A 21,934-nucleotide genomic window follows, 5' to 3' on the forward strand; every position below is an offset into this window, starting at 1 on the left:
GCAGAAAAGGCTTAGAGCTTCCCTCGAGCAGATATGTAGAGCAGCTACATGGTCCTCGGTCCATACCTTCACCAAGCATTACAAACTTAATTTAATGTCCATTAAAAACTTGGCCTTTGGGCGGAAAGTGCTTCAGGCCATTGTCCCTCCCTAAACATGAGTCTTTGGTACTCCTCCTTTGGTGCTGTCGTGGGGGGTTATTGGAGAAAATAGAATTAGACTTACCGGTAATTCGGTTTCTAATAACCCACCACGACAGCACTGGTAATTCCCTCCCAGGCTTGGTTAGCCAATCATTTAATTTGAATAAATATAATTTGAAGCATCCATACTTGTGTGGTCCTTTATAAAAACACTGGAGGGAGGATGAGGGAGGGGCTATTTAACCTCTTTGTGTTTCATGTCCCTATTAGGGTGGGGTGACATCATCCTTCTTTGGTGCTGTCGTGGTGGGTTATTAGAAACCGAATTACCGGTAAGTCTAATTCTATTTTTTTTCAAGCAGTGGTACAGGGAAAAGTCTGCATCTTTCAAGAAAACCAGGATTTTTATGCATCAAAGTAAAGGCCTTAAAGATGAAAGAATAATGACATGGCCCCTTCCACACCCGACCTAAACCCTATTGAGAACTTGTGGACCCTTATTAGATGAGAGATTTACAGTGAAGGAGTATAGTACAACAGATTAAGAAACTGACAGACTCCATGCATGTAAGGCTTATTAACTGATATTGAAAAGTAGGCGGCTATATTGGTCATTTATATTTATTTGGAAATGTATTTTTTTACATTTTGGGTTTTTGGTTATTATTCTCACTAACAGATTAAAATAAACAATTGAAATGGGAAAATGTACGTTTTTCATTTAGTTGCCCAATAATTCTGCACACACATTTTCTATGAAAGACAAAACCACTCTTTTTTTTATTCAATCAAAAAGGTTAATAAACCTGAATATTTAACGACAGCTCTGTAGTTGTTCAATAATAAAATAAATTAAAAATACAAAATGCCCAATAATTGTGCAGTGTTTATTTGTAGGTGAATAGATAGCGTTTGGGTACATGAAAAGTTCCCTTTAAGCTTGCTGCTGTGTACACAGGAAACGTGTTGCAGAGAATACGGATATTCTATGCTGACATAACAATTGTTCTGTGAGAAAAAAATGCAGTCGGCCTGTCTAAACAGACTATCAAATGATTATCGATCAGCTTCTATGTAACCTATCGGCGATCATTTAAACACGCATCCTTATGTTCTCTGTGATGATTTGGAACTGACGTACTGAGATAATACACAGGCATATGAATCTGTACGCTCCCGTATGTCTGACAATTGTACATCTATGCAATCGTATTGATAAGTGATGTGTTTTAGTACATTTGGGGCTGTTGCTGCTCATTGTATCCCAACCAGAATTGGCTTAAGTTTACGAGCTGGTCACTATATGTTGGGAAATGCTGGACATATACTGCAACCGTAAATTGAGCCATACTTTGTACTTAGAACTTCAGGAGGTTGGACATCTAAGATCATATTTTTTGGGGGCATGGCAATGGCCTGACAATTCTTATTTTGAACTTGTATATTAAACATCTATAAGTACCGCTGCCTGTTTACTAGCACTATGTTCGGAATAGCCGGAAGAACACCACAACATAAGACATGAGCGTATTCTTTATTGTTCAGAAGCAGCATCTCACAAAAATCATTACAAAGCTTTTGTCATATATACATGTAAAAAAATAATGTTTGATAACTGCACTTTTCCTTTTTGTTACAGCCATCATTATTCTATGTCTTTACATTCAACCTCCACAATGGTTCACAATGTGCCAAACATTCAGAGTTCAAACACATTGATTTTCTTGTTTCATCATGTTATTTTCACTCCGTTCCCGGCAGCGTTTCCACTCCAAGTAAATTGACTTTTTTTTTTCCTCCCGTTGGATGACATTGTACTGCCCAAGAAAGAAATTACTTGAAAGTGGAGTTACTGCAACATAGTGTATAGTTCATAGCAAACCAAATTTTAGCTGCCAATGGTTTCCTTATGTATGTTTACTAATGATGCTTATACATACAGATATTAGTTGTAATTTCCTATAGTGCAGATTATTAAGTATGTTACAAAGCAATAAATAAGAAATCACGGGCTTAGGTTAATAAAGATGAAACACACAGAAAACATGCAGCTATGTGTTGCTTGCACCTGAAACTCATGATTCTCATAATTCCTCTTTTTCTCCCTTCCCCAAAATTGTTTAATATAGTAAGCCTTGCTGTGGACACTCTGTACTATAAGTGGGAATGTATAGTTAAATGCATATCCCTCTGGCTAGAAGTACAATCTCTAATGCACTGGTCAATGCGTCCCCCCACCATCGTCTACATTCAGATATCCTGTGCTTCACCAATCTACAAACCACATTGTGCTTTTCACTCAAAAAGCTACACAGATAAAAGTATCTGCAATCTGAGTGGGGTCAACTGTATGTCATGGAGGCTATTAATTATATAGTCTCCTCATCTACTATTAGTTTATACAGTGGATTTGTATTTGAGTTCAATAAGAAAATAATGTGGTTAATGGGGTTTTCTCATGTGATAAAATTAACATATTGCTACTAGAACATACAACATTATGGCTATGGGAATGCAATCTTTAGGATCCCTGTTAATTGCTTAGAACAAGGTTCCTTTACATTTTTCCTCCGCAGTAGCGATCTGTTTCCCAATATTTAGGAAACTGCAACATGACGTGTTATATGATTTTCTGGAGACTGAACAAGAAGCTTCTTTTCATCAGTAATTACATTCATGATTTGTATTCCTAGCTGAAATACAGAAAAAAGCTGTGACTCAATACAGCTTAAATATAATCAATCCATATCCTATGGCCATATTTGTCTCCAGGTTCAGTACATTCGTGTTACCAATGATACACTATTGATAGTAATTAACCTAATTATGGGTAGTACATTTTTACCTTTTCTTTAATCACTGTTAATCTATAGCTGGGGTGGCAGACAGGGAGCATAAGACCCGCTTTTTAAGTACTGCTTTAAAGGAAAACTAAGGGATAGTTTACACTGGCCGAGTTGTGGTGTTAGACAACTGCCATTTGGTTAAATGGTTGCCGATTTAAGGTAATTTAATAGCCTGTGCGCTTCCAATGTGCACAGAAAGGACTATAATAGATTATTCTGTGCACATAGACTGTCCACGTTCTCAGCAACACATCTCCTGTTTATTCAGGACTAGGGATGAGCTGACCCGTGGGAGTTTGGGTTCTGGTACCCGACTGAACTTTGTCCAAAGTTCAGTTCGGGAACCAGAACTGTACCCAAACATGAACCCCATTGAAATGTATGGGAATAAGAACTTCAGAGCTGGAAAGTTCTCTCCCCTCTTCCGGTAGACGTCCGTGTTTGGAATTCAGCACCGGACACGAAGTATCCAGTATGAACCCTGAACTTTAAAGTTCGGGTCCACTAATCTCTATTCAGGACAATATACTGCTGAGGACCATGATTGTTTTGCTCGTTGATCGGGTGATTGGCAGCTTGATTACATTGGATGGTTATCTGGAATTAACTCCTTGTTCACAATAATCCGCTAGTGTAAATGTACCTTAAACATAGGTGCTACTTTGCTTTAATCCTATTTTGGCTTACATTACAATTAAAACTGAGAAATATATAAAGTAATGTTTTCTGTGTCACATGAGATCAGCCATGGTTCCCTTCTTCACTTTGTGTCAGGCTGTAAGACAATGGGCTGCAGCAGTATGTCTCTACTCAGTCTCCAGTAGGATACAAAGATTGACAAGCTCCTTTCCCTTTACTTATCCCCATCCCCTCAGCCCTTCACAAGTCAAAAACACATCTGATCAGCAGGAAATGAACCTGGGGGTTCACTGCAAGATTTATGCAAGAAACCAGTAGCTTTATGTCTCATTTACTTTTATCTATCATTTCTTTTATCCATCATCTCTAGGTTTACTGTTCCATTTTATTGTCCGCATGTTCTTGATACGGGGCTTTTTCTCAAGATAAATACATGTGAACTTTTAAATTCATTGGTGCAAACTGAGATGTTGCATAATAAAATAAAGGGGTTGGCACATCACAACAACTTATCACCTATCCCTAGCATTAGTGTTTTTAAAGGGTAGTATGTATCGCTACCCTGCATGCTGCAGGCCCAATCTGATGCTGCAAGTAGAGCCATCTTAGTCTCTGCAGCATCGCAGGGGTGCAATGGCATTGAAGCTGGCCAGATCCAGTGATTCGGCCAACTTCAGAGATACACTAACAAGTTCTATTGGAAACAGCTTGTAAGCGCTGCACTCCTTTCCTAGGAAACTGACCACAAAATATTAATGACATGTAGGATAGATCACTGATATCAGATTGGTGTGGGGCTGCAGGATATAAACACTTTGAATGGAGCTGTAGTTTGCTGCTCTGTTCGGTGTGTAGTGGCTGCTGCCAGGTACTGCAGAACAGCTAATATTCTTGTAATAGGAGCTATTCTGCAGTAATGGCCGCTACACTTTGAATATAGATGTACCATGCAGCTCTGTTCAAAGTGTTTACATCTGGTGGGCTGTCGGAGAAAACAATAGCTGTTTATAGGAGTAGTGTCGGTGCTCATCGATCTGGAATTGATAGCCTATCCAATGGATAGGTCATCAATATGTTCAGACCAGACAACATATTCAATCTATTTTATGTTTGATTTCTACTATTAATTTAGTATACTTTTTTCTACCTGTATATTGCTATGCACATGTAGCTCTTTTTCTATTCTATTCTTCCGTCAGCAGCATGAACAAGAATAAAAATGACAGCTATTTCCTATAACCTTATTTGTATAGAAGCAAATACAATGTTTTATTGTAATCTTTAAGTGCTTTTAAACGCTGCACTTGAAGCTTTCTGCAATCCTTACAGAGGTCTTGTGTTATTACATGGTATTCTATTTTCTAAAGATTATGTAATGTTTCTGGAAGTCATTTTGGTTCATATCTGAATATTATACTAGAGTTGCAGCTAGATAAAGTTTAGATTTAAGGACATACCATTTGTCATGACAGGAAATTCTTCTTAGTTTCAACATACTACCATAAACAAGTAGTATGTAGCATCAACTATTGAAAAATGAGTGTATGCTGTCGCCTGTTACACTGATGGCTCTGCTTCACTTACTGCTATTCTACTACCTGCTATCCATAGATGGTTAAAGGGAAACTACCATTGTGTTTTTTACAAGGGGTATGGCTATATAGGTGCTTGTCACACAAAAAAAAATTAGCTTTTTATATAGTGAAGCAATATGTCCGTCATAAGAAATCTATTGTAAAAGTCATGTGCAAATCAGGCTGGAAGTGCACTGGATAGTGACCATGCTCTCGGAAGAAGCAATCCAAGTGCACTGAGACATCACCAGAGCACCTCCATCCTGATTTGCATATGAATTCTACACTAGATTTCTTATGATGGACATTGGATCTCACTTTTTACAAAAAAAAAAAAAAAAAAAAAAAAGAGAATCGTGTTTATTGGGTGACAAGCGCTTACAAAGCAGTACCACTAATTCCATACGTAAAAAGGTAAGTCTCCCCTTGACATGCTCATCCGGAAAGGTGCATGTCTACGGTGGACTGTTGGCCAGGGTCTGCAATAAAAGGAAATGTTTGTGATTATTTTACAAGCTGGGCTGTCTTTGTAATAATTCCCCCCTCTTCCCTGAATTATTACAATAAGCCGTATCAAAACTGTCCAGCAAAATACACTGCCCTCATTCTCCATAACAACTAACCCACACTGCATCTTTCTTTTTTTAAAGCAATTTCAGATATATGTATCAAGGTGGGCTCTAATTAGTATGGGCCACAGAGACCGTTTTTTTGTTAGTTTTTACAAGTTAATTTGTGGGCGTAACTGATTAGAATATGCCTTAACACTTTCTTAATGAATTGTTGGTTGATTAGGTAGCACTGAAATACAGATGTTTTACAAATGCAGACAAATGATTTTCAATGTTTTCTAGGAGCACCATCATTTTTGTCCAGTTGTATTTATTTTTTTTTCTGTTGAACCACAATTCAACAGCAATGTCTGATTTTCATTAGTTGATATTCAGTAAATTTAAATAGAAAATTTACTTTTTGCCAGTTTCAAATTGTTTGTGACCATTGTGGGTTTTTCTTGCTTTAACAGAAGGTGCCAACAATTTTGTCTACAGGTGTATGTCCTGTAAGGTGGAATTACTACACAGTACAAATACGCACTCTACATTGTTTTTGTGCCTCTAAATACAGTCATCACTTAAAGGGGTTGTCCCACGAACAAAGATAATTTTAATCAACAGATCTTTGAATAATATGTTTCACATTTGGGAGATGTTTTAATTTTTTTTTTCCTGTGCTGAGATAATCTTATAAATGTTCCTCTGCTGTGTACTGTGTAATGGCTGTGTCTGACCGTGCAGGAACATGGTCTGATCATACCACATCTCCTGGGCAGGGGAGGACATTAGTATACAGACATTTCAGGAGGAGATCACAGATGATTCTTTCTTTGAGGTAAAACATTGCTTAAAAACAGGCAGTGAAATGTTTTGCCTCACAGAAAGAATGAGCCTGTATACTTTTTTTTTCCTCTGCTGCCCAGGAGATGTGGTATGATCAGATCATGTCCCAGACACTGTGACTTCCGGGCGCCTGCACACTAGAACACTGCAGAGACAAACTGAGCCGGGAGAGGAAAAAAGTGCTCCTGATGATAGCGGCGATGTGCGCATGCGCAGGAAGTGAGTGCAACGTGTGCATGTCACAGGGGACGTGCGGGGGGGAGGGGGGTTATGCAAAAATAAACTGATAGGTGGGGATTTCTTGGCATCCCCTGGGCGCCAAGCATGTGCAAACCGGTTTTATAAAAACACATTTCTCTGCAAGCAGACCTCTACCATGGGCCATACAGGTAAGTATAGATTTACTTATCTATACCCTGTATGCCCATATTAGAGGTCTCATATCTCCCAGGGGGTGACAGATTCCTTTTAAGTCATGTTTTTGAACACCATTATTATTTTGAACACTACTATAAGATGGAGATTAACCCTTTAATTTACTAACACTTTACAGAGATACTTTAGAACCCTTTATACACTGTAATTGTGTGACCTATTGTGATATAACACTGCATTCATATTGTTAAAATAAAGGCACACCAGCTCCTATTTGGCACATGGATAACAGAGTGATAAGGTTTTGCAGACACTACAGTAAATGTCAGTGTGGCTAGTGACATATGTAACCTAAGTGTTTGGTATTGGCCAGGCTTGTATTACTACTTTTAACACTGCCAGTAACAGTTGGGGAATAGTTCTCTGCATAGATGTACAGGAAAAGGAGACCTAAAATGAAATAACTGTAGATCCCAAAAGTCAGCCATCCCAGACATAACTTGGAGACAGGCTCATCTGTAGACTAATTTGATGTTTCTAGTCATTGAGCTCATTACTCCAGTCGCTGAGCTTCCATCAGCAGGTGAAGTGCACTTCAATGTTTAAATCAAAGCATTAAAAAAAATCAAATAAAAATACAATATTTTACAATGACTTGTTTAGTTGCATCCACCTGTTTAATAATGTTAGGAGCAGTTCTGGTAATAGGTTCGAGTCAGGGACTCGGGTACAATTCCTATTCAGGAGGATACTAATTGTTTAGAACAATCTGTTCCTACTATTACGGTACATTTATATACTTAATATTACGTAACTATCCAGTGGGCTCTAGGACATTTTAACAAAATGTACATCATGTCCGGACTTTTCGTTCCAAATGTTCAGAATAAAAGCAGCAGTTAGTGTTTGGGGTTACAAATGATGGCTAGTGCTATAGAAATAAATACAGTGCAACTTGACCTGAAGTGAACAGATCCAGCAAAGATGTCCTGTTCCTCTGAACACCTATAATCAGCGTACAGAACGGAGTTTGCTGTTCTGTTCCAGTCATTTACTGTGATAGAAGTATAGGCATTTACTGATATGTAGTAAGGGGCTGAATATATACAGTTTATGTCGACTTTAACCTTTCTGTGCAAATTTCGCTTTTTGCTCCCTCTTTGTGGAATGTGATTTGGCTGCTGCTTTCCATCTCCTTAGAGGAGATTCCGAGGCAACACTGATTTTCTGCCATTTTTCTCCTTTGAGAGCCATTAGAAAACGTGATCTTATAGTCAGATGAAACAAGATGCAGTAGTTTCATAGAAATAAGGCTTGCTTGGTTGTGGTTACATCTACCAGTGCTTGAACAGTGGCGCTCACTTTCACCAGGCCCTTTTCTTCTAGAATGTGATGAGGTAAACAAAGTTTCTCCTGCAAAAAAATGTAGAATAGACATGGTAAGTAATTTCCTCTTCATAATTTTCCCCTTTAAATACACACATCTTGGTAGCCGTTAGGTCCATATATATTTGGACAGAGACAACATTTTTCTAATTTTGGTTCTAGACATTACCACAATGAATTTTAAACAAAACAATTCAGATGCAGTTGAAGTTCAGACTTTCAGCTTTCATTTGAGGGTATCCACATTAAAATTGGATGAAGGGTTTAGGAGTTTCAGCTCCTTAACATGTGCCACCCTGTTTTTAAAGGGACCAAAAGTAATTGGACAGATTAAATAATTGTAAATAAAATGTTCATTTCTAGTACTTGGTTGAAAACCCTTTGTTGACAATGACTGCCTGAAGTCTTGAACTCATGGACATCACCAGACGCTGTGTTTCCTCCTTTTTGATGCTCTGCCAGGCCTTCACTGCGGTGATTTTCAGTTGCTGTTTGTTTGTGGGCCTTTCTGTCTGAAGTTTAGTCTTTAACAAGTGAAATGCATGCTCAATTGGGTTGAGATCAGGTGACTGACTTGGCCATTCAAGAATTCAAGAATATTCCACTTCTTTGCTTTAATAAACTCCTGGGTTGCTTTGGCTTTATGTTTTAGGTCATTGTCCATCTGTAGTATGAAACGACGACCAATCAGTTTGGTTGCATTTGGCTGGATCTGAGCACACAGTATGGCTCTGAATACATCAGAATTCATTTGGCTGCTTCTGTCCTGTGTCACATCATCAATAAACACTAGTGACCCAGTGCCACTGGCAGCCATGCATGCCCAAGCCATCACACTGCCTCCGCCGTGTTTTACAGATGATGTGGTATGCTTTGGATCATGAGCTGTATCACGCCTTCGCCATACTTTTCTCTTTCCATCATTCTGGTAGAGGTTGATCTTGGTTTCATCTGTCCAAAGAATGTTCTTCCAGAACTGTGCTGGCTTTTTTAGATGTTTTTTAGCAAAGTCCAGTCTAGCCTTTTTATTCTTGATTCTTATGAGTGGCTTGCACCGTGCATTGAACCCTCTGTATTTACTTTCATGCAGCCTTCTCTTTATGGTAGATTTGGATATTGATACGCCTACCTCCTGGAGAGTGTTGTTCACTTGGTTGGCTGTTGTGAAGGGGTTTCTCTTCACCATGGAGATTATTCTGCGATCATCCACCACTGTTGTCTTCCATGGGCGCCCAGGTCTTTTTGCATTGATGAGTTCACCAGTGCTTTCTTTCTTTCTCAGGATGTACCAAACTGTAGATTTTGACACTCCTAATATTGTAGCAATTTCTCGGATGGGTTTTTTTGTTTTTGCAGCTTAAGGATGGCTTGTTTCACCTGCATGGAGAGCTCCTTTGACTGCATGTTTACTTCACAGCAAAACCTTCCAAATGCAAGCACCACACCTCAAATCAACTCCAGGCCTTTTATCTGGTTAATTGAGAAAGACATAACGAAGGGATTGCCCACACCTGTCCATGAAATAGCCTTGGAGTCAACTGTCCAATTACTTTTGGTCCCTTTAAAAACAGGGTGGCACATGTAAAGGAGCTGAAACTCCTAAACCCTTCATCCAATTTTAATGTGGATACCCTCAAATGAAAGCTGAAAGTCTGAACTTCAACTGCATCTGAATTGTTTTGTTTAAAATTCATTGTGGTAATGTCTAGAACCAAAATTAGAAAAATGTTGTCTTTGTCCAAATATATATGGACCTAACTGTATTTCACTCCCTGAGGAAGAAGTTTGCGAAACGCATGTTTGAGAGTACGGTGGAAGACGCACAGCATCCATGAAGGCTTTACATTATTTATACTCCTGATGTCACCTATAATTTGATATATCTTTGTACCATTTAGTGCTGGCTGCTATTTTTTTAGGCATTATATTTCTGTCCTGCACTTTATTGTCTTGTACCTCTTTAAGAACTGATTTATAACTTTTATTTAGTGCACTATGCACTTTATTGTTGTTCTACTTCTAAGTAACTATTCAGCCTAATTACACCATGCAATTTACTAGTCTTTAATCTCCTTTATACTACTTAGTTATTTATCGTGCCATCTGTGATACTGTCTTATTTACATTGTTCTTATTTATGCGCTGTGCTCCTCCACTAAGTATTTAAATATTTTTTGGTCTTTAATTGTTTTTGAACTTGTCCCTTCCACTATGTATTAAATCAGGGGTGGGGATCCTCAGGCCTGTGGGCCATTTACGGCCCTATATGACCTTTTATCGGGCCCCTGGGTAGATTTCCGGGTACTGCAGTGCTTGGGCTGACAGCTGTATTTTCATATCCGCCTGCCCTTTAATTTCTTCTTCCTCTGTGAGCACAATGCACGTAGTGTTAGCTACTGAACGCTGAAAGATTACACCCTATCACCAGTGCCAGCGTCAGAACGTACTTTGTGGGCGGAGTTAGTGCGTTATTTGTACAGCCCCCAAAGGGTGGTATAAATATCCAAATGGCCCTTAGCAGAAAAAAAGATTTCCCACCCCTGTATTAAAGATTATGGCTGGTCTCGATGAAGTGGTGTGCTGTAGTCAGACGCTCCTGATTCATGAAGAAGTGTACACCTCTTCATGTTTTAATAGCGTTGGACAAGTGGAGTACACCTGTATGTGAACCACGTCACAAATCCTAGTTCAGTCTCTGCTCGAATAAGATTTGTGGTGTAGCGAACGCCACCACTCGTCATGAATTTGAGAAGCGGCGGTCGGTACACCCACCTCCCACTCCATCTCCACCCTCTTTGTCGGAGCCGAGTAAAAATGGCGTGAGAACGGCAAAAGATGCAAAATTTGCACCAAAATTATGCAACTTTTCTAGCTTTTTACTCCAGAATACTGGCGTATAATCTTTGATGAATTGGGCCCTATATATTTTAGTATTTTACTTTACTGTCATTATTTGGTCCACTGTAGGTAGTTCATTTTTGTATTTTACTACCTGTGTGCTACCAGCTTCAACAATTTCTATGAGGATGCTTTTTCAGGCAGGGTATATTCAGTGATTTCCACATAGCTGCTTCTCTGTCCCACCCTCATACTTTAAACTGCAGCACTGCTTGTTTAGATTGCCTGCTATTTAATCCCAACAATAGGTTTCATCACAGAGAGCTGATTTCCTTTACATTAAGACAGACGCAGTTCAAACTGCAAGCAAATACATTACCACAGAAAAAAAAATTTGCAGGTAACTGTTTTGTCAGTTTTTAGCAATAAGGACCGTGGCAACAGAAGATTTAGTAGAGACATTTTCCATCCAAAAGAGGAGGAACGAGTGTTTTAAGGAAAATAGGAGCAGTAATCAAAGTTCAGCCCATAGCCCAGTACACAAAACCTCCAACCCCTGAGTGTAAATACTAATTACACATAAATTTAAATGGTGAAACTACCAGTTGTAGTCACTTCCACATGAAAAGAGCATTTCATCTGGTAAATGATTGGGCCCCAAATATATAAAATACAAAGGCCAAACAATACTCCTGTACATTTCTCACATGATACTACAATGCACTGAACACCACCTCATTCGAGCATATACATAACACGGAGAGGTTTATGGGTTCATATGTGACGTGTAGGCAATTGCTACTTGTGCTGTCCACTAATTACATTAAATTCACCAGCGATTATTGCATGTGTATATTCATCCTGCAATTGTGCTTCATTTTTTAAAGCACCAGTCCAGAAAAAAAATTTTCAGCGCTGGAGTGGTGCTACTAATCTAAGGTTCTTGACCCTAGTACACTTACCCGATGCCATCTTCAACTTTTATCGGCGCCACTCCGGTCTCACGGCACCAACTTGGGACTGCAACTTCGAGTGACCGGAAGTCAGAGGTAACGGTCACAAGCTCTCAATGCAAGTCTATGAGAGCCAAAACGAAGTTCTCATAGCTTTACATTGAAAAGTGACCTCCAGCTCACTCCAGCAAACACTGGAGCAATCCAGTGGGTCACAAACTGCGTAAGACCGACCAGAGCAGCGCTGATAGTAGGTGAAGACTGTGGGGAAGGGGAAGTTATAAGACTGGGGTCAGGGAACTTAGATTAGAAGCACCACTTTAGCATTGCAATAAAAAACCTGCTGGAGTGGTGCTTTAATATAACTAATTGAAACGTTAGTAATAATGCATTAGTTATGCTGCCATTTTTTTCTACATTTGTTTTTTTCACAGAAAAAATAGAGACAAGCTTCGGTTAATAACCAACTGTTTTCAGTAGGATTTTTTTGATCAGTTTACAATGAGGTCGCACAAAAGGTCCAGGAGGAGGCCCAAGTGCAATCAGCGGAATAGAGCAGAATAGTCGTATAAGGGAAGCTTCATACTGAGGTATTACTGCCTCAATGCAGATAATTAAGGTCACTAGCCCTGCACGCAAACTGGATATAGCGGCAGTATATTCTCATTCAGAAGGACGTATTAAACACCCATGTGCAAAACTAATAGCATCGGACAGCACAAGGACCAATGCAAGTTAATGTGGTAGTTTACATGAACGATTTTACACACGGACCAATGTACTGTATGAAAAAATAGCAGCATGTACTACTTTGATCAGTATTCCAAATGTCGCTCATTATAAGTCAATTGGGGCGTGAAAACTGGTTCACATGCAGGTTACCATCCGTATGTAAAATCTGAAAAAGAACGCAGGTTGGGCCGTTTGAAACGCGTAAGCTAATCCTGTTTTAACCATGGAATGTTTTTCTGGAATAAAATTTTGTCTGCTGCACTTCAGAAGCTGGAATTCCTCTTTTTTTTTTTTTTTCCTGCAATTTGCTGGCGAGTGGTTCCTCGTCTATTCCGTGCTTCGAGACACCTGAGTCGGGGTGTGCTGGTGTTTGCGTTCTTTTTCTATCCTTATGGTAATGCCTTATTCACGGATAACTTACAATTATAAAGATAAGAAACTGTAATTTTCCTTTATTAAATTGTTCATGTAAAAAACAGATGCCACATGAATGTACAAAATGGGCACGGGGACTGCGTACCGATAACCCAAATGAAAACTTGTCAGTTTTTTCTGGACGTAAAATGGATGATTTTGCATACACTTGTGTGAAACTAGTCTAATAGAGTCAAGAAATTACAGCGCAATGTGGTCCCGTGAAGCTTCAAAAAGGCTCTGTTCATATTGTCTTTGTGTTACATTATATTCAGCTTCCACAATATTCCACTATTGTTGAAGTCCAAAACACCGGAAAACTAAGCTTAAAGAGGTTGTCGACTACTTTTACACTGATGACCTATCCTAAAGATTTGATTGGTCGGGGTCCGGCACCCCCGCCGATCAGCTGTTGTTGGTGTAGGTGACCGAAGCTGCTCAGTCGTCTTCTAGTGGGCGTGACAGGGTAGTGCACATCCGCCTCCTATTGATTTGAATAGGAGGCAGATGTGTAGTACCCTGTTGTGGCCACTATCAGAAGACGGAGGGGCGCCGCAATTGAGCAGTCCTGGTTGGTGGCTGCCGCCAACACCGATAACAGCTGATAGGTTGAGGTGCGACACTCAGCACCCCCGCCTATCAGACATTGGTGACCTATCTGATGACCTATTCCCAAATGAAAAAGTAGTGGACAACCTCTTAAGTTCTCGCAATGAGATTTTCACGCTGTGTATTTTCCCTAACTCAAAAAAGCAGTGCCCTTCAATTCCAGCAAAGTGGGTGGGATTTACAGAAATCTCATGTCCAATGAGCTTTTTGTTTTAATCGTTCTTTTCCCGCAGTATAAACTGACCCGCGATGCCCGCTTCAAATCCACAACATATCAATTTCTCTTGTGGGTATGCTGAGTTTTATCTGTAGGTTTTCTCCACAGAACTACATTAGATGTGGAAAATCTGAGCATAAAAACCTCACAGGCATTTTTAGTGCATTTCTGCTGCTAAAAAATGCATGTAATGCACACCTGACTACATCAATAAAGTTTTGTCAAAGCCAAATACTGGGAAGTGTCAAAAACAAAGTAGCTTAATGTTAAACATGATAAAAACAGCAGTGTCAAAAATAATAAAAATGCATGCAAAATAACCGCAAGTAACCTCATTTATATAATAGGTGCAGAAATACTGCAAAAAATCTGTAACATCAAAAACTCACCAAATACTCATGGTGAGGATGTAGCCTGAAATGAACCCATAAACCTCCCAATTACTATATGCCAGTGGGATCGGATTCACTTCTATTGGTCTGACATACGGGCAGAACTCCAATAATAATGGAAGCTATGACCAAAGAGTAACATTGCCTTGGAAGAAGAACAAGTTTGTTGTTCTTTTTAAATAATAAAATAAGAATTAAATTTGATATCTTTTTATCGATCCTTATGCTAATTTTAGAGTTCATTTAGGTATAATGAGAGGTTAGCGACTGCACATTGGTAATTGATGGGCCATGTTTTATCGATGAAACCCTGTTCATTAGCTTGCCACCAATGAAGTGTGTACAAGAAAGATAAGACTGTTACAGAACGTAAGTCAGAGATAGGAATAGTAATTAGTTATTTTTATGAATCGATATTGCCAGTTGTGTTAATCTACACCATGGGTGGTTGCAGCAGTAGATAATTTCTAGGAAAATATTTTGCTGTAATTACAACTAAGTATGAAATGACATTAAAATGTAAAGTATTACAAAGATCTAATTATTATGGCAGGAAGAGATACATATAAGATGAAGAATGACGACGGATAAGCCACCTCTTTGCTTCCTTTTACATGATCTGAGTGTTTAGTCAGAGAGACTAGCCTTAATGGGGTGGTCCTATACCTAAAATATCCTTTATAAATATCTATTTGTACTGTACACCGTAAGCACTTTTGTAATTTGATTATTATAAAATGCTCTACACTGCTCTTTATCTATCTAATCCCTAAATGGGCTTTTTTATATTTCACTTCCTTTGACATTTCAAGTGAGAGGATTCTCAAATGGGATGTCACAGGAGGCTGGGGCTGCACTCATTTCCCTGCAGCGTCTATCACCCCTTCTGGAACAGGATGTCATAAAGGAGTGCCACTGTGGTCATGCCCTCCTTGCCCTCTGAAGTTGTCCTGAATCCATGGCGCCAGCAGCAGTTTCTTTCTATGATAGAAGCAAGGTGAGTGACACAAGCGCTGACCCTTGATGATTAATCATTTTAGGGTGGTGATAGAAGCTGTGAGGCAGCGCTGCTGTCACTCCCCCTGATCATGTCGTTTCACAGGTGGAAGCTACTGGGACAGAAGCAGAGTGGACACACTCCTCCTCACACAGTGGCACTTCTCCCACAGCTTCTATCAGCGCAATGGAATTAGGACATCTTCAGAGGGTAGTGATGCAAGAAACTATGGTAAGTGACTGCAGCACCACCCTCTGATAACCTTCTGTTCCAGGAGGGGCGATAGACGCTGTGAGTGCAGCCCCAGCCCTCTGATGACATCTTGTTTGAGAATCCTCTCAAAAAAATGTCAGGAGAAGTGAAGTAAAAATAAATACAGTTAGTTCACCAACTTATATTTAGTGCTGATGCATCACACAAAAATAGAATTACAAAACTAAATAAACACAGGTTGTAATGTAACAAAATGGGTAAAAAGCCAAAGACGGTGAATACTTTCGCAAGCCACTGTGTATGTGTGTGTATATCATCTTTTTATATACTTTTTGACCCATATTGCAGTCCCAGCACTAACTGTAAATTTCTGTAGGTGCTATCAATGTAAACATTTTTCTACCAAACTTGCCAGGGCATTCATTTATGTATTGCACCTTTCGATGTAGAATTTATAACTTTATTTCTTGTCTTTTTGTTAACACCAGTTATGTTCCCCCAGGGGTCTAAAACACATTCGAGAGAGGTTTAAACCCAGATAAATGAAGTGTTTTTATGAATATTTGTGAGGTCGATGTTCCTTGTTAACATCGTTTTTTTTTTTTTTTAATGTAAGTAAAGTGGTATGGCAAATTTTTTTTTTTACTAGTCTGCATTTAAAGAAATTGTACAGCCTATTCTCCATTTAAAGAGCTTATACAGGTGGCAAAAACGGTTACACAAGCCTGCGCTGTATCCACATAGATTATAACAAGTGTACACAGTTCCAGATATATTTGGACAGTCACCGACTCTTTGTGATTTGGGCTCTGCATGCCACAATTTTTGATTTAAAATGAAACAACTGAAATGCAATTGAAGTATAGACTTTCAGGTTAACTAAAGGGGTTGAACAAAAATATATCCTGTGAAACGTTTAATAATTGCAACTAATTTTCTACAAAGCCTCCTCATTTCAGGGACTCAAAAATAATTGGACAAATTAACTTTTATCATATTTAAAATGTTAATTTTTAATACTTTGTAGAGAATCCTTTGCAGTCAATGACTGCCTGCAGTCTGGAAGCCATGGACGTCACCAAACGCTGGGTTTCCTCCTTTGTGATGCTTTGTCAGGTCTTTATTGCTGCTGACTTCAGTTGTTGCATATTTGTGCGTCTTTCTGCCTTAAGTTTTGTCTTAAGCATGTGAGATCTGGTGAATGATTCGGCCACTGCAGAATATTCCACTTCTTTGTCTTACTCCAATTAGAATGTGAATACCCTCCATTTAAGGCCACGGCCCCTCTATTAGTATTCGGTCAGTATTTTTTCTCAGGAGTGGAAGCCAAAACCAGGTAAGGAAGAATCAGAGAAAAGGTATAATAGAAACAAGTTACCAATTCTGCATATATCACCCACTCTTGGTTTTGTTTCCTGCTCCTGAGAAAAAATACTGACCGAATACTAATAGTGGGGCCGTGACCTAAATCTGAGAGTCTGCACTTTAAGCCCATATTGATTATGTAACTGTATCTTGAATATGTTTTGGTAAAGAGCTAAAATTCCAAAACTTGTGTCACTGTCCCAACTATTTCTGGACCTAACTGTACTTGATTTAATTATTTTGCAACCATCACTGCCACCTAAACAGTTTGTGTCGAGACTGGACCCTTCACTACTATATTATTGTGCCTTAAAAGGGAAAATATACATGAGTTGCCTTTTGAGGCAACTGTTCAAGAACTTGAACTTAATAAAAATGAAAATATCAGCAATAATTCATCACCTTTTTGGTGTTATATTTGCATTACTCTAAAAAAACATTTTTTTTTGTGATGGCAGTATAGTTTTTGAACTAAGACATGGTTTACTTCAGTTTTAATAACTTGTCACTTATCTTCTGCTTGAAAAAACTGAAATGTTTAACTGTCCAGACTAGAAGTGTTCTTCAAGATAACACAACACATCTCTGCGGGAAATCTCTCCAATTAATTACATTTCTGCCTGTCTGGAGTGTGATGAATGCTGTCCGTGTGGTCTGAAGCATTCATTTAAACGATACGTCAACTTCCAGACATCTGGAGAGCAGATCCTTCACAAAATTGGATATTTCTTTCTTAACCAGATTTTGACAACACATACAAGTTAGGAAATATAGTTGGCAAAGTACCAAAAAGTTGTTTCTCTCACAAGTAAAACAAACAAGAAATTTTGTTTGCAAGAAATTCTGTAAAAGTGCACAGGCAGATTCACTAAACATTAAAAGTCTTCAATATGTGTCCTTATGCTGTTAGATGGAGCACTGGTGGTCTGGCCATGTCGCTGTTTAACAATGCTGTTGCCTGCTTTCTCCACCACTGCTTGCGATATGTATTTATTCTGTCTGCAGCCCCCCTTTTCAAGTAATTGTGACAGTGTACACAGTCGCGGATGATCTTTTTACAATGATCATATAAAGGGGACAACACAATCAGGACTTTAAACAGAGCAGAACCAGATATTAAAAAAAAATGCAGACCTCCTGGAAAGGATAAGGCGGTTTCGCACATCGCTAATCTGTCCAAGTACGGGCTGTGATGTAAGGACTGGCTGTGCAACTCTTGACCCAAACTCCACATCCTTATATATGACTATGAAGCTGTTAAGATCAGATCAGAAGACCCACAGCCAGTCCATACATCGCAAACCAGACATGGACCGTGATTTAAGGATGTTTTCACCCCTGACGAAGCCACAATTCAGCAGCAATACGTATTGGGTCCTTTCCCATGGTCTTCTATTGATCCGTTCTATATTGACTTTAGGTGACATTTGATATAAGTTACATATCATCGCATAAGTGTCTGGTGTTTTATTAATCTTGTTCCTTTTTGCATTCATATCTTTGCTTTGTTTTCATTAATTGGTTTGGTTGCCTACTTTCCTGGGGATTGTCGTATCTTGCTTAGGATATGAGCACAGACTTTGCAGAAGAAAAATCTGCTGCAAATACTGATATGTTGGCAAGAAAAACACTGTGTAAAATACACGTCTTTTTCTTGCGTTTGTGTGTTTATAATGTATATTTTTTAGGCATTTTTTTCCCTGTTCTTTAAAATGGATTAAAAATACTACAAAAACATTGAAAGAATAGACATGCTGCAGATTAAAAATTTCTTCAAATCTGCAAAGAAAAAATAAGCAAACTGTGCATGAGATTTCAGAAATCTCATTCACTTTGCTGGGACAATAAAATGCTGCATTTTTTTTTTTTTGCAGCAAAAACATGTGGGATATAACACAGAAAAAATGCGAAGTGTGAACATAGCCTTACATTATAATGGATTTCCCAGTATTACTAAGGGGTTTTTGAACCATGAGTCTAGTTCACGTCACCTATATGGTATTGGATTAAGTATAATGTAAAAAAATGTTTGTTTTATGCGGTAGTTTGTGCTGTTTGCATATACTATTTTGCTTATTGGGTGTGCACATCAATTTGCTATTGGATTTTCGCTTGGTGTTAGGGCTTGTTCACACAACCGTATTTTCATTCTGAGTGCTGTCCGTGAAAAAAAACGGACAAAACTGGATCAATGTTCTTCAATAGGGCAGTGAAGATTTCAGCGTGCACAGGTTTCATCCATAAATCGGATGAGACTATTCCATTCAAGTCTATATAATCGGATGCCAAATAGAGCCACAGTACGGCATCTGATTTTTAGATACATTGCAATTCTACAACATAGGAAACTGTAAATGGTCCTATAAATGATTAATAGCTGCTGCTGTAAAAAAACAGATTGTAAATGGATGACCAGTGAGAAAAAAATCGTTCCACTTTTCTGAATGAAAATCTGAACGATTTTTATATGCTCGTGTGAACCTGTCCTAAATGTGATTTAAGGATGTGTGACACGATGTGTTATCACAGTATGTAAACTGACACCAAATTGCTGTAAAATGCTTTTTAGAGATCCACAGAAAAAACTTCGATACAAACTAGAAGGGTATGATCACACATGGAATTTTTAGCACTTTTTTTTTCCTGCACCAACAACCTGAATGGTAGCAGGAAAATTCCTGCATACAATACATTTTTACATGCATTTTTTGCAGCGTTTTTACTTGCATTTTTGTCAAACATGCATTTTAATGAATGAAAAATGCTACAAAAATGGTAAAAAAAAATTCACATGCGTCTTACAAAAACGCAGCAGGGCTCAAAAGATTTCAGAAATCTCATTGATTATGTTGGCACTGTAAAACATTGCGGATGTTATGCCCCAAATAGTTTGCGTTAAAAATTGGCAAGTGCGAGTATACCCTTAATTCAGTTGACTCTTCCATAGGACTTAGTGATACATTGCTTTCTACCACTGCTAACCAGTACAGGTACTCAAAGTGTTAAAATAGCTGCGGCAAAGCAAATAGATCATTAAAAAACAATAATGGCCTTCTATTGGAGTGTGCCCGTTGTCAGATCCTTGATCTAGTATTAAAGGCTTTATAGTTAATTAAAAGCCAACGGCAATAATCACATCATAAGTAGGGAAGTGTGCATCACCGAGGAGGCCGAATATCAGCAGACCTATGACCTGTCTGTCATCTTCCTCCCTGCATTATAAAAAGGGCATGTTTCCCTCGAGTGCTCACCATTCTTAAATGCTATAAAAAGTGTTCTCCCGGGAATCTGGAAAAACCAATGTGACATTTATACAACAGAAATGCCTTATATTCTACTGCATTAGATGGATTCGAACCGCTAATACGTGTTGCATAAGCCAAGAGAATACTTTATAATGACAAGGATGTGTAGCAAGAATGGGAAGATAATGATGAATGTGCGGCACAAGTGAATAAGGACATTGCTAAAGCTAGAGAACAACCATACAATTTAGAAAAATAATGTCTGGGTTGGACATTTCTCAAGAATAATAGGAAAAGGCATTAAATTCTAAACATCTGTTTGTATCCAGGAAACGTTAATGTGAGCAGAGAGCCGATGTATTCACTGAGAACCAAGAGAAGTATTTCACTGGGACTACAGTAATAAATTAGAAAAAAAGCGATAACTTATGCAAACAGGTAAAGTCTATGCTAACAGCTCACAGAAAAGGACAAGAACTCAAAAAAACATCACAGAAAAACACAGCCTTACCAACACCAGGTCAGGTTACCAAAGCACAAGCAGGACGCAGTAGACCCCCATGATAAAGGCAGGGGCAGCACAGGTGTGAAATACTGATGCGACAGCCACTCCCTTTGTGAATTGGCAAATATGTGAGTGGCTGTGTAGTATTAGAAATGCATGAATTAGACGACTTGTGACATCCGGCCCCGGCTGTGCCCTCGTCCCACCCAGCTTCACTCTTTTTAGCAGATCTGGGAGAAATTGGCGCAAAAGTCGCAACATTTTCGAAACTCTTACGCCACTTTTTAGGTGTAACAGCTTTCATGAGTCAGGGCCCATACTTGTTGTTTTCTGTAGATACAAATCTTTGGAAAACTTACATAAACTTTTATTTTGCTAACCATAGCAATTCTGCAGCAAATATGGATTTATATATGAACATCCTCCCTTCTTAAAAATTGTAGCCTGGGCAAATGTCCTCCCCCACTTAAAGCATCCTTTTAATTTTGCCATTTTCATCATACACATTCTACCACAACATGGTTTCCAAAGTTACACTTCTGGAAACATTTAGATTTTATTTTTCTTAATTAGCTTGAATTTGCATATTTTTAAGTTGTGAAAATAATGCAACTTTCTGCCACACTATTCCCACCTCATCTTAATGTACCCTTACAAGGCTAACATAAGATTCTAATCATTAGCTGTGGTGAATACTTCTGGAGGTCTGAGACCAAGGCTAGTATATACATTAACAGCAAAAGTGGAGAAATAAGCTACAGTAGCCATACACATTAGATTCCCAGGCCAACAGCCATCTCTGCCAACTCCCACATACACAAGAACGCTCTGCTCGGTTAAGAGAGTCTATGAGAGAGTCGCAGTCAGATTCCTCTGGCACCGACTTGTCTCATTACAATTCCAAAAGCCTGATACGTCTCTCCTCCAACATCAACTGAAGGGGCAGAATCGGCATACATCCATACAAATTATGTGATAGGTAAGTCATGCCGAAATCAGCGAGTTCAGCTGACTTTTATCTAATATGCATAGGGCCTTTAGTATATATGTCTATTTGACAGATCATATTCAAAAGTTTTACGAAAGGTGACCAA

The 21,934-nt window shown here is 38.8% G+C and overlaps 1 protein-coding gene across 2 annotated transcripts in view; it reads right to left on the reverse strand.

The window, feature by feature from the left end:
* Positions 1-1,660: 1,660 nt before the first annotated feature.
* Positions 1,661-21,934, reverse strand: part of LRCH1 (leucine rich repeats and calponin homology domain containing 1) — a 247,834-nt gene continuing 227,560 nt past the window's right edge. For both annotated transcript variants that reach the window (XM_073663838.1, XM_073663837.1), the window contains one exon: positions 1,661-8,387. In XM_073663838.1, coding sequence (XP_073519939.1) covers positions 8,274-8,387 — 114 coding nt within the window. In that variant the 3' untranslated portion in view covers positions 1,661-8,273. The remainder of the gene's footprint in view (positions 8,388-21,934) is intronic.

This window comes from Phyllobates terribilis, unplaced genomic scaffold, assembly GCF_046119375.1.
Source record: "Phyllobates terribilis strain yellow unplaced genomic scaffold, ASM4611937v1 Scaffold_2__4_contigs__length_985480577, whole genome shotgun sequence".
Lineage (NCBI taxonomy): Eukaryota > Metazoa > Chordata > Amphibia > Anura > Dendrobatidae > Phyllobates > Phyllobates terribilis.